This window comes from Solanum tuberosum, unplaced genomic scaffold (assembly GCF_000226075.1).
Source record: "Solanum tuberosum cultivar DM 1-3 516 R44 unplaced genomic scaffold, SolTub_3.0 scf00085, whole genome shotgun sequence".
In the NCBI taxonomy this organism is placed as follows: Eukaryota; Viridiplantae; Streptophyta; class Magnoliopsida; order Solanales; family Solanaceae; genus Solanum; species Solanum tuberosum.
In genome coordinates, this window is record NW_006239014.1 from 1,056,962 (window position 1) to 1,071,737 (window position 14,776).

Genomic DNA, 14,776 nt, shown 5'->3' on the forward strand with positions numbered 1-14,776 from the left:
ATATAATTATTTATTAAATTGTGTTAATTATTTATTTTGAAACGTTATAGAAATAATGAAAGCGTTATAAATAGATTGTGGTTTACTTTACAATATCAATCATATCTTATACTTTATTAGTTAAGATAATAAGATGATTTACCCCTTATAAAAGGGTATAGAATATGTTGAAAAATTTATGAGAAGTACTTTATTGCAAACATTTTTAGAAAATAGAAAATTTTCATAATTTTAGGTGTGTTAGTGACATTATCGAATTCTCATGATTCAATTAGTTTTTCTAGTAAACTTGGAGAATAAAAACTAACAAAGACTAAACTAATAAGAAAATCCAACACAATATATGTGTATATGAAAGGAAAGTTGTCTTTGATACACGCATTAAGAAAATAATGATTGATATAATTATTTAATAATAATATATTTATTAATTGATGTCTAAAACAATGGAAAATCAAAATGAACAGAGTACTACTTTCCTCTGTACCAGTTTATATGACTTACTTTTCTTTCTAGTCAATCCAAAAAAGAATGACACATTTGTTAAGTAACAATTTAACTTTAAAATGTCTATTTTACCTTAATTAAATTATTTACCGCTACACAAATATTTATCATTTATTTTTCACCACAAATTTTAAAGTCTTTATTTCTTTCTTAAACTTCATGTTAAATCAAACTAACTTACGGAACGGAGGGAGTATTAAAAATTAGAAACACTTTTAACTTAAGATTAGCTACTTAACCACTTTCAGTAAAGTGATGAAAGTGGGGCTAGAAATAGGAGTGGTCAATTTGCTAAATTAGGAGAAAGTCACTGAGAGTGAAAAATACAATAAAGGGTGGAGGGTAATTAATAAAAGTGAAAAGTATGCTTAAGAAAAGTCAAGTTACTTTTGACTATTTATAAGGCTTTTGGGGTAGTTGTATAATTGCCACGTGTTGTGCATTATTTGAATTTTCTTATACTATAAACTTATATTAATGATACTAACATCTTTAGACCACTATTAGCTAACTATGGTGTAAGCAAGTTGGAATTTGAGGATAAATTTGTATTGTTAATGATCAAATGTAATATAAATTTTATTTAAATTTTAAAATAAATTTATATTATTAATTAAATGTAATATGAATATTTCAGACCTAATCGTGAGATATTCATTTGATTAGAGAGTATAATATATGAATGCCAATTTATTAATTTGTGAGAAACTTCGGTTCTTCTATAAAATAGGACGGCAAATTAATTTATTTTGACATCAATTTTAAGTGGAATAATATATTGATCACTCTATATATTTTCTCTACTTTACTTAGTTTGTAATATATTTTTTATGACACATTATTGACATAAGATGATGTCATTCTCGAGCAAATATTTTAAAAGAATAGAAGGTAAGAATTTTCTTTTCCTCAAATAATAACAAATATTTTTAAATTTAAATTTATCGGGCAAAAGCTATATGTGTCGAATACTTGAGGTGGAAATTCATCTTAATGTAATGGATCTGATAGGTACTATGAAAAATAAAAATCAGACATCAAATTAAGATTATGTCAAAACAATGATATTTCTGCATCATCATTTTATCCCTAATATTATAAAAGTGATTCAAATTTTATTCTTTCTTTATTAACTTCATCCATTTATTTTTTTAATAAAATTAAACTCATCATATTAAAAGTGGACAGAGGAAGTAATGCTTATTATTGAAATGGAAAGAACTCTATTGCTAAAAAGAAAAGAAAAAAAGGAGAAAAAGGATTAAACAAACAAAGAGTATTTTAGAGATAATAATTTCTATTTTTAATAAAATGGAAGATGGTAGATGATTTATATTAGGTGGTTCAAGAAGATTATTGTAAGCGTCTAAAGTTTCAATCCTGAAATACAGCAAACAGGAAAGGAAAATAGCAAGCAAACAACAGTATTTGTATTTGAATTTATGCGAAGGTTACAATCTTTATAAAATCTTTAAGAAAAGATATGTAATCCCCTGATTCTTCTCTTCAATGATGTTCTTGATTTGATGGAATACTTGCGGCTCAACTTTTGGAGCGAAGACTTCTTTGTAATTGCGGCTCAGCACTTGGAGCGAAGACTTCTTTGTATGCGGAAGACTTGCAGATCACCACTGAAGAGCAAGGATTCTCTATGTATTTCTATGTGTCTTCTTCTTTTTCTTCCTTCTCTCTTCTGGTCTTATGAAGACCTCTTTATATAGGCTTGAGCTAGGGTTTTAGGGGTATTTTTGTCCAAGCAATTTTGGTCCTTGGGCTTGAAGAACATGAGTTGGGCTTGTCTTGTCAACTTAATGGACTGACCCAAATGTGATTTGGACTTTATTTAAGTCATATATTTTGACTTAAATATTAATCCGACTTTATTAACCAATAATTTGACTTGGTCAATATATCATGAATTTATGGATTAATCCAAAATTTAATATGGATTTATCAATAAAATTTCACTGTCTACAATTATAAAACAAAATTGAGCTACATGGGTTGCAACTTGCATGGCCTCTTCCTTTGAAAGAGTAATTGTTTCTATTCCTACCAATCGAATTTTGTATTTTATAGACTTGAAAAGTCATGGCTTGATCGACATGATCTTTCTCGCTGTTTTCTTTTCTCATATCATACTCTCTTTGTGCGTTAACAAACTGAAGTGAAGTATGGATGTGAAAAGCATTGGCCAACATAACAATCCTTAAGATCTTGTATTTGTTTTAAAGATCTTTGACAAATTGTATAACATTGTTATCTTCGTCTAACGATTTGTGTATAGCAATGAGACTGTCACAAATTTTCTTAAATTTTTTTATATATTCATCTATAGATTTTAATCCCGTCTTAATACTCTAAATTTATTGCTTCAATTCATGAAATTTCTTATCCTCGCTAACTTTTCAGGACATTTTAAGAAATAATAATGTTTTTTGCAAAGTATTTTCGTGTCCCATTTCATACCAGGAGCTTTGGCTAAGGACCAAGTGCATGTTGATTTTATAACTATTATGTGACTGATAATTTAATTATATTAAATCAACTTTTAGAAGATGATTTCATTAATTAATAAAATTGTGTTTAATGTTTTGAAACGTTATAGTAGAAGTAATAAAAGCGCAACATCTAAATTGTGATTTATCTTAACTTATATTTGGACATGCGATATAAAGTATGATTTTAAATTAGTGGTCTTAATTTTTCAAAAAAGCCTGATTTCGAATTTCAAATCACAATTTATTTTTAATTTTTTTTTTGACCCTTGCGTTTATATTTTGTAAAGAAAAAACTCATCATCTTAAATAGGGTTGTTCATGGTTATGGTTAAAAAATCAAACTGAACTGCGATTCAAACCAAACCGATTAAAAAAAATTGATATATGGTTTGGTTTAGTTAGCTTTGGTTTTAAATTTTGAAAATCAATACTATTTGGTTTGGTTTTGATTTTACTAAAAAACAACCGCAAATATTAATCAAACCGAACCGATAAATTAGATATATTAATTTTATAATTATTTATATATTATTCATAAATAAAATATAAATATTTTGTTAAATTTTAATAAGAAAATTATATGAAATAGGAAACTATTAATTCAAATTAAATGTTATAGCTATAATTTATTTTATTTGTAATTCGCAGCAAACATCCTTTTTTTTTGCTATCTGGTTTGGTATATAATTACCCATTCGGTATACAAATGTATAAAATGCGTCTGTGTTCGTATAAAGCGAGAGAAAAGTGTATATACAAATACAAACACAAATATTTTCGTCCAATACACTTATAATTATACAAATACAGATTTTCCCCTGCCCAGTTCTCTTTTGTCTTTCTCTCTTTCTCGTTTTATACAAACACATATTATACAAATTACAATGTATAATTTGTGTTGTATAAAGCGAGCGAGAGATTTGCATATAGATTTCACATATACACTTATACAAAGAACACATACATATACAAATTACAACTATATTATGTACATATACAATGGACAAGCCTAACTGAAACGTTTTATATACAAATTATCCAATTGTATAAATGAATTTATACAAAATTGAACAATTTGTATATAAATTGGATGTATCTAGCGAAATATACAAATCAAAAGCTCCATAGCAAACATAAAATTTGCTATGGAACACAATTATGCAAAATTATAGACTATAACATACAAATATGATTTTTATGTTTGCTATATGTGAAAATTGCTCAATTTTAATTAGAGTAAACTACATAAATCCCACTATTTTAGATCCTAATTACTAGGATTCCCATTAGTTTTTTATATTACTTTATATACCATTTTTTGGCTTTCGGATACATGTATCATGGCCCGTCAGATACATATATCCATCATATTTAAAAATCAAGATACACTATTTAATTACTTTTGAATTAAATGTTGTAACTTATTTCCTTAATTAAAGGAGTAAATGATGGAAATTAACAACCAAAAATGAATATAGAGGATTCTTCCAAATCAACTATTACCAGTTTTACTAAAATATCAAAATACATAAACCTTAGTATTTCTGAAACTGTAAACTTCATCTTCTTCATCAATACCTTTCTGAGAATCCTAAAGTTTCGAGATTTTTTTTCCAAATGATCAATATCACAGTATTATTGAGACATTCGGAGGATTCATGGCTACTCTGAAATCGAATAAAAAATAAAGAATTGATGGAATACAATTTAATAGCGCGCAACTTTGCCGGCACTGATTTCTGATCTTGACAACGTTTCTGGGCCATCAAACAGGGAGTGATGCTTTGTTAAGCCAACCCAGGAGGTGCTCCTTGGCACCCCATCTACTCCCACTCTATGTCAATTCCTCCTCGAAAGGAATAACACATAGTCAGTATTATTACTGCTAAAATAATATTGCATACCACCAAAATATCAACCAAATCAAAACACACTGAATTTGTCCATGGCTTTAACATTGTCAGATTTCATAACACTATGAATTGAGTGTACACATAAAAGTATTGAGATCAGATGTATGATGGAAGACAATTTGATTATTATAATGGAAATTTGAAGTGAGATATTTTATGGAATTTAAAAGATGTAAATTCGATTGCGGGTTATATCCATTATGCATAACAACTAAAGATCAAAATTTTGGATGTAGTAATAATGGTGAAATATCTTTTGAGCGAGATACATCAATTGCTCGATTGGAGTTGAAGGTAGAACCGAAACTACATGTAATGCTACTTCAGATACATATATAAAAATTCGTTCATTTCTTTTCCAGAAACACAAAAAGTGTATAAATATTCTTCTTCCTATTAATTCGATTTTCTTTCTTTGAATCTCGATTCCTAATCTTCATTTCGAATTGTAACCGTGATGGTGAAGTTATTTTTTTAGCCAAATCATCATCTTTTCGTTTTGAAATTGTAAGTGTTAGTGCTGCAAAAATAATTTGAGATATAAAGACAATGAAAGCTTAACATAAAATAATCAAATACATAAAGAAATTATATCAACTATATTAATAAACATACTAAATATAACCAGAGAGGCATATGCACGCCAGATACATTAACATAAAAATGAGATACAACACATTAACGATTTAAGTACATTAATAGAAGTAGATAATCAAGGCGGACTAAAATCAAATACAATTCATAAAGTTTAGATACGTTGAAATTACAATTAGATACATATGAAAATTAAACTAGATACATAATGAAATAATTTTATCAAGTTCTGGAGACATGGCAAGGGAAACTTGATGAGAGAGAACAAATATTAATTATAATTGGATTATTAATTTTGGTGTTTAAATGTAAAGATAATTAATCAATCCTACTTTTAAGAAATTTGTGTATCTAATATTATATTTTAAAATATAAGGTATAAAATATTAAAAGTGGTAATATATGTAATTGTTTGAAAGTAGAGATAATATTAATATATATGGTAGAGATGTATGTTTAGTTAGGTAGTTTTTCCTTTTAATTAACTTAAGTCTTTAACTTTACCATTTTCTCAAGCCCAATACTTTAGTCCAACTATAACAATCTTAAGTCCAAGTCCATCAAAATCAATTTTAGTCTTTACCTACCCTACTTCACATAAAATAGTCACACTTTCTCTTAATTAAATCACGTTCGTGTAATGATAACTCTAGTATTGCTTAATTGAACCGACAATAGCTTTTCTGTGGATTATTCATGTACTAGGTGTTTGTGTCTATCGAGATGCGTACGTCCTCAAAAAAATTCTTACTTTCAAACCGAATAAACTAGAAAAACTTAACCAAACCGACAATAACCAAATCGAAGGTAATTTTTTTTCGTTTGGTTTGGTTTGATTTTAGAAATTTAAAAAACTGACCAGATTGGTTTGGTTTTGGTTTTAATCAATAATATATCCAAACCGAACCACAAACACCCCTAATCTTAAATTTTGGTAAAAAAAAAAAAACCTTTGCTCAGTGTGAAGAGATTATTCAGTTCATTTGAAAAGATTATATTAAAGAATAACTAGTTATTGTTATTGTTGATTAGTGTATCTTCATAAAATTATGTGTATTTGAAATTTTGTAATTACAAATATTTATTTATAAAAGAAACATAAAGATAAGTGATTTATCTATGCGACGTCTTATGAATTTATAAACTATGGTTTGCTTATTTGGTAAGATTGCATAAGAATTCAGAAAATTTTAATAGTTTTCATAAATTGTGAAACTTCAGCTTCATATCAATCTAATTTCATATTCATGTCCAAATGATCCCTCATATAATCAACTATTTTGTACTGTATTAGTCAGATAATAAAATGATTTATCCTATAAGTAGAGAGTAGAAGAAAAGGAACACATTGAAATGAGTGGTATAGACTATAGAGTAGGGATGTGTTTGATACCAAGGAAAATATATGTTTTGATCCGTTAAAATTTTATTTAAAGTCTATCCAACTAACTTTAGAGCAGGGGATTTCAACCCTGTAAGCTCATTCACCATAAAAAAAAATTGAAAAGTTATATGTTAAGTAGATATTTAAAAATAATATAATTGAAACATGTTTATTTTGTGGGTTTATTATTTAATAGGTAAATTTAATAAAATATTATATTACAAAATTGAATTAGTCTCATCATGAAAACTTGTTGGGAGATCTAAATTAACAAGTTAGTGACGGTAATTTAAAGATCTAACTAAAATATAGAATGACAGAAATAAGAATTACTTATTTAAGTTTACTAAATAAGAATGTCAAGTAAGAAGATTGTGATAAGGTGGATGATATTAATGGTGGGAAGTGGGGCTAATGAAGTCCGGTATCAAATTGGTCAGATGAAAGGTCTTGGAATTTCTCAAACCTTAATATTGCTGATAATTTTTTAAATATAAAGCAAAAATTTTAGTAATTTTATTGTCATGTCTTGCTTATGATAATTTTTTGAGCATTATCTAGCTTGGAGCCATGGACAGTATAGCTACTTTACTTTGTTAGGGCCTCAAATTGACAAAATTATTCGAAACTTTCAATCAATGTTAGGCAAGTTCTATCTTTTGCAATTTGAAAGTTCGAACCATATTACAAAAGATAGGACTTGCATGACATTGATTGAAAGTTTAAGATAATTGTCAATTTTTTTCCTTAGTTTAATGGGATTGAATGTGGGGCGGTATCGGGTTATTAAATGGATCCGGGTTTGGATTGAAACTTAATTTGTTTAGGTTAATTACAAATAACCCAATGAAATTGTGCCTCATAAGAAATGAGAAATTTAATTCTCTTGTTAAATATAGCTGTAAAAAATAAGGATATTTCAAGGCCAATAGGTTGACATGAAGGGCATTTTAAAGCCGAAAGGTAAACGAAGATACTTTTATAGCAAATCTGATAGTTTAAAGGTATTTTAGGCCTTTTTTGGTAAATATAATGAAGCTAAAGTTTATCAAAGAATGTGTGTTGTCTACTAAATACATAATTCAAAAAGAAGATACACTAAAGTTTAATTGCTAGCGTGATGGCTACAACACGAGTGTACACTGCAGAGATATATATATATATATATATATATATATATTATAAACTAATATTCATTTTCCCCTCTACTCCTCACAAGGTCCAAAACTGCAAGGCATATTACAAATGGTGACAAAAGAACAAAAACAAGCACAATAAGGGGAGCCACTGAAATTTAATCCACAACTCATTTTAAAATATAATAACAACTAGAGTGAGCCAAATTTATTAGGAATGAAACAACAATGCTTTCTTCAATATTATGTTCGTCATTGACAGAGCTATCAACTCAACACACACATCAAAAAAAAAAAACGTCACAAATTGATAAGCTATTAGCAAAGCATTCCTCACAACAATCAATAATTTCAACTTGAATTTCTGATTGATTGTTCGAACTATTACATTAAGTGTCATCTATCGGTAAAGAATAAGAAACGAACGTATTTTTCTAGTAAGATGAATTCATACAAAGCCAACTATATCCATGGCACAGCAAACAATTTCACAACCTTAAAAGTTAAATGCCAAAAGAGGCATACATATCTGTCTTAGTTATGGTGAAGAATAACGCTCGACACAGCTGATGAACTTTCACCACATTTGCCTGAGACAAGAAAATTATCAATGATATAAGTAGGAACTCGCTTATCATAACTGATGCAAAATATTGGATATATTTTTCCAGATCTAATAAGGTACACAAAACCATAAAATGGAGTTTCAACAAAGTCACACATTAGTATTCCCAATAAATTACAGAAGTACAAGGCATAGACAGGAAAGTGAAAGAGGGTCTGCGTTTTGCGCATAAGATCATTTGATCGTAAGAAAAATATACTTCAATATTAAAAAAGACGTTTCTCAACTCATTTGATCAGACAGCAAGAGAAATAGCCTACAACAGACTAATAGTAATGAACACAGTGCAGTAATTCAGATTAACCTATAACAGAGTACTATGACTATCACAACCAAACCATATGTATTATGTAGTAGTTTCAGTATTATTTCCAAATTCCTTTTTATGGGCTAACAATTTGAAGCAAATTAAGATTCATCTTCAATAACATGGGTTACGGGTTCAGGCAAACAAGACTAAAAAACCAATGTTATTTTTCAAACTAGTGATCACTGACAGTCAAACTTTATTTCGCTCACCAGACTAACAATGAGGTTGCTTCAGCTTTCAGTTATATTTCTTCAACCATATTTCCAGGCTCACCTATGGTACACCTTCTTAGCTTTTTATTTCCATTTCTTTCTTCAACCACTTACTTAAAACAATCAAAAGGTTCTCACTTTGCCACTGGAATTCCAAAAACAATCAAAGCGTTCTCATCCCCAGGGATATTGTTAAAGAAAGTTAGGCTCCTTACTGATGCTTTCATTTAAGGCAGGTAAATTGCTGATGCAGCTTTGATTGCTAATGAAGCTCTTGATTGGAAACTAAAAAGTGGGAAGCATGTATTTTTCAAAAGCTGGATTATAGAGAAAGCTTTTGATCAACTAAATTAGTCATATCTTATCTCTATGCTAAGAAAAATCAGGTTTGGTGATAGCCTGATAGGTGTGTCAGATGGATCAAGTTCAGCATCTCTATAGTCAAGTTCTCAGTGTAGGTTAACAGTTCTCCAGTAGGATTTTTAAGGGTCTTAGACAGGGGGACCCTTCTCACCCTTCCTCTTCATCTTGGCTATGGAGGGACATAAAAAAATGTAGGATAAATTTGTTCAAATGAGTTAGTTAAAAGGTTTTGAGGCTGGGGCTCTGGGAACTCAATCACTGCCTCTCACTTACTCTAGGCTGATGTACTTTGATATTTTGTCAAGCAGACTTAACCCAAGTTCTAAAACTTGATCTCACGCTCTTAATATTTGAAGCTTCATCAGATCTTCACCTTACATTGTTGAAGAGTGTGATGTATCTGCTTAGTTCAGTGCCAAATTTGACTGAAATGGTAGATCTTTTGTACTTCAGTACTTGTATTTTGCCAACTACCTAGTTGGGGCTTACATTGCTAAATTCAGAGCTATTGGAATATGGATAGAGTATGAAACTTGGAGAAAAGGCTTGCACCGTGGCAAATGCAGCATCTCTGTGGAAGGTAGACTTACACTAGTCAACAGTGTTCTGTGGAAAACATCCCCTTACACTAGTCAATAGTGTTCTGTGGAAAGCATCCCCACTAACTACATGTCTCTATTCCTATGCCAGGTAAGGTTCTCAAGCAACTGGACAAGATTAGGAGGAATTTTCTCGGGGTAGGTAATAATAGTTCTCATAAAGTCCACTTTGGTGAAATGGACCAAAGTCACTCAACCAATATCTCACGAGGTCTGGTAATAAGAGACCTTGCCATTCATGACAAATGCATGACAATGACATGGCTATGGAGGTATGGCCAGGATGTTTCTGGAAGAAAGTGGTTAAAGCAAAGCATGGAACCTACAATCATTGGTGCACCAAAGTTTCAAGAACACCTCCAGGGATATGTCTACGGAAAACTATTAGCAAGCTATGGGAGGAATTTTCACAGAATAATTTTTCTCAGTTGGAAATTCTAATATTAGTTTCTGTAAAGATAAGTGGCTAAGCAACTCTGTTCTAATGAAAGCATCCGACTATTCCATCTTTGCAGTGATACTAACTCATCCATTTCTCATTAGCAATGGGAAAGCTGGAACATTATATATAGAAGGAATGTCAATGACGGAGAAGATCTCCTAGGTCTCCTAACAAAGTTGGACAACTCAGTGATTAGTGATGCATCAGAATCCAGATAGTCTGAAATGGGGTCATAGAAAAGAAGGAATAGTCACAGCTAAAAAAGGTTACAATCATTATTGTTCCCACAATGGTATTTGGAAACTGATTTTGGAGGACAAAGTTACCAATGAAGATAATGTGCTACAACTGGCTAGGACTAACATGGAGCATGCTAGACCCAAGACAACCTCGTCATAGGAAAATTTCAAATTACAACTAGATGCTACATGCCCAAAAATCAGTAGAGTCAATCACTTACTGCTCCATTGTACAGTTGCAAATGACATTTGAAATATGTTTTCTTCTATTTGTGGATTTAAATGGGGCATGCCACAAAATCTGAAGTAAGCAGGTGAATGTTGGAGCTCATGGAAAGTTGATAAAGCCATCAGGAAAGTCTGGACTATGATACCAGCCAGCATTTTTTTGGATAGCATAGATAGAAAGGAATCAAAGATGTTTTAATGGTGTATCAACTCCAAATCACTCTCTCAAGGCTAAATCTGTCCTACTTCTCTTTAGTTAAAGTAAACTTTCCCCTGTAATTTCCCTGAATAGTTTCTGGACTTTTTTTGCTCACTGCACATAGATTAGTTTTTTTTTTTGGTATTTGGAGCTAACAGTTTCATTGCATTTTAGCATAGTCTCACTTTTTTTGTCCAGACACTGTCCCTTCTTGTTTGTTTTGTTAGTTCCATGTCCTAGCATATACAAATGTATTGGAGCTAACAATACTTCTTTTGCAACCATTGCATCTTCTTGATGCCAGTAATGCAACAACTTACTTCATCTAAGAAGAAAGTTAGGCCCCTTATGACAGGTTACTACCAAAATAATCGCATCTATTAACAAGGTACTACTAATAAAAATTACTACAAAATAACTTGAATCTATCTTAAATCAGATCAAATAAATCAGGAAACAAGAGAAATATCAGAACTTGGTGTAGCTTTATAGACAATGGTGGTCAATGGAGAATTGGCATAAATTTGAAGAACAACAGGTTGCCAAATGGAGTGTTCATGAAATTTGTTCATTCAGATGTCATGATTTTGCTACTCTGGCTTGACTATTTTTTCCAGCTAAATTCATTTTGACTAATCCATGTATATTAAGTTGCATTTCACTTAGGATTTGAACCTAAGACCGTATAATTCTCCTCTCACTTTCTTGACCACTACGCCACACCCTTGGGTGCATTCAATGCTTCTTTAAAGGTTTTTACTTTCTCATTTCTGCTGTCGGGGATGGTAAGCTGCTGGGAGTCACAACTTTCGTGAGAACAATTATCCCATCTGCTTTGAACCAAAATCACTACTAGAACCTGGTGTTACCTCGTAAGATTCATAGTTAGGTGATCAGAACAGAAAAAATGCATCTTTTTACAATCCAATGAATTCTCTAAGGTATCAAATAAGAATGCATCTTTTTACAATCCTTCCCCTACATTCATTGAGATTCGACCATATAGACTACAAAATGGCATACATGTATATCACTATGCAAGTTCACTATAATCTATTTTTCAAAATGAAGAATTAAACTTCAAAGCGATAATCAGTTTTCTTTATTGATTTACTAATCCCAGTTGCCACTCCTTTCCTACATCCAATCTCCACCATCACATTTATGAACAAAACATACATGAATTTGTGATAGTTGCTGAAAAATTCAACTAATTGCAAGTAATACGGACAAAACTAAACTTTTCTCCAAGAGAAAACGAAACACATACCTATTGAAGAGCTCAGAAGCAAATCGAAACCCGTTGTAACACATAAACCATAGCAACACAAGCACCAAAATATCTAAAAAATGTTAAGAACTCCAGATCCAACCAAAATCTGATAACTAAATCATAGATCAGCAAAATGAATTGAAAATCAATAAACTAGAAAGAACTTTATCAGATCTAACAAAATTGATGAACATGAGAAACAAAAAAAAAAGGATACTGAAGAGACAACGTTCCCACCAGTCGAGCATGTACAAACCAAAAGTAACATTGTAGAGATAAATTTTCCGTTGAACCCAATTCATTTTTCTCCGTTTAAGCAGAAAAAATTTGAAATATGAAGAAGAAATTTGATAGCCTGTAATGATGAAATTGCTTGATCGTGCCGCCTTTTAAACACGCTTACGCCTTTCAGCCTCCCTATTAGAATTTTCCTCTTCCAGTCTCGTCGTCAATTTTTCTTTGTCGTTTTCCGGTGATCAAATTACAAATTAGCCCCTTCGAACAAGAATATTACACATCACCCCTTTAGGAGTCGTTTGGTAACTCAACTTATTCATATACTAATTTATACGACATTTGATAATTAGATAAAAAATAAGTTATCATAATGTTTGGTTGATAATTTAAAATTTCGCATAACTAATTTATGTATTCTTTTGCATAACTACTTGTATTAGTTATATTGATTATTTCTTACGTAGTGTTTGGTTGATATATTAAAAATAATATGCATTGAATTTTTTTTAAAATAAATATTTATTTATAAAAAAATCCTCTATAAATTTGGCAGAAGGAATACGAAAACGATTTTTAGGGGGCAATTGTGTCTTTAGCACGCTATAATGCATGTATTAACAACCTTTGTATTACTAATACAAAAACCATGGATTTTCATATATTAGTTATAAATAACTTAATAGGCAAAATGGTCTGGTGGACTCCTGTATTGTACCCGTTTGTATTGTGAACACTTCTACTTACCCCTTTGTCATCTGAACCCTTACACTTAATGACACACAATATCTCAAACCCCTCTGACCATTGACCTTGCTTATGTGGCACTAATATGGTTGAGCTGGCAAGAGAGTGAGATCACACGCCTATTAAGGCAAGTGAACATCATATTTAAATTTAAAAAATATTTAAATTAGAAGAGTAAAATAATAAACTTAAAAAAGAAAAAAGAAACCCTTCTTCTTCACCCAACGACCTACTTTTTTCAGTCATCTCCATTTTTATCCAACCCTCTTTTTTTCTTTCTTTCATCTTCTTTAGGTGGTCTGGTACACCAGAGACGGCGAGGAGCATGATGGTACACCGGAGGCAGCGAGGAATGTTCTGGCCTTCTGGTACGCCGAAGAGGATGGAGAGCATAGGGGGTCCCTGGTGGTTCGCAAGAGTCGTCGATGGTACGAAAAAAGGAAGACAGTGAAGAGGGAAACGAGGCTGGCGAGGGGCAAGGAGCTGGTGCGACGGCTTGTGGTTTTTGGATTTGTGGAGGTTGGAGAAGGAGGAGGTAAGTAGAAGGATTCACAATACAAACGGGTACAAGTACAAGGGTCTACCAGACCATTTTGCCTAACTAAATACCAAATAAAGTGTAATAAACAAGATATTAGTAATACACAAAGCTAGTACACGCATTATTTTTTCTAATACACTCTGACAAACGACTACTTAATCTTATGTTCTTAAATTAAAGATGTATTAAAAATATCAAAATATCTTTAATCTTTATTTTAAATATATCATGTGAAAAATTATAAAAATATATAATATACAAATACATTTTTTACTTGGTTTCAACTCGCAAATATATATTTTGTGTAGGTGAGAGGCAAGACACAAGACGTTGGTGTCCAAAAAAGAAAAAAAAAATTGAATAAAAATGTGTCGATGTTAGTCTTTTATGTAAGAAACAAATGTAGAAGTGAGTTGACAGTTTATCTACAAAGATGTTTGAATAAGTTTACAAGTGGGTTAAATTGATTTATAAATGTTTTAAATTTATTTATGTGTTTGGTAAGCACTTATAAGTTAAATATATCAGCTAAAAGTTATAAATAGATCATTTTTCAGTTATAATTTTTAACTTATAAATATTTTTTATTTTGATTATATATTTTATTATTTTTTGTTTAATATTTATCCTAAGTCTAAAATATATATTTTTAAAAATGAAAATCTCAACTTTCTCTTTATTCTGTAAATGTCGTTCCTTTTTTATTTTTAATATATGAATACTTTTTGG

The 14,776-nt window shown here is 30.5% G+C and overlaps 1 protein-coding gene across 1 annotated transcript; it reads right to left on the minus strand.

Moving 5' to 3' along the window:
* Window positions 1-8,319: 8,319 nt before the first annotated feature.
* LOC102584267 (uncharacterized) lies at window positions 8,320-12,923 on the minus strand. Its single transcript, XM_006346875.2, has 3 exons — window positions 12,743-12,923; window positions 12,523-12,595; window positions 8,320-8,625 (listed from the first exon to the last, which is right to left on the minus strand). Exons 1-3 carry the CDS (start codon window positions 12,825-12,827, stop codon window positions 8,613-8,615), a joined length of 171 nt encoding a protein of 56 aa, XP_006346937.1. The 5' UTR covers window positions 12,828-12,923; the 3' UTR covers window positions 8,320-8,612.
* Window positions 12,924-14,776: the final 1,853 nt, after the last annotated feature.

Excerpts from the sequence above, each read along its gene's own strand:
- LOC102584267 (XM_006346875.2), bottom strand. The coding sequence starts at position 12,827 with ATGAATTGGGTTCAACGGAAAATTTATCTCTACAATGTTACTTTTGGT. Across the intron at positions 12,596-12,742 it reads GTGGGAACGTTGTCTCTTCA|ATATTTTGGTGCTTGTGTTG; the intron begins GTATCCTTTTTT and ends AACATTTTTTAG.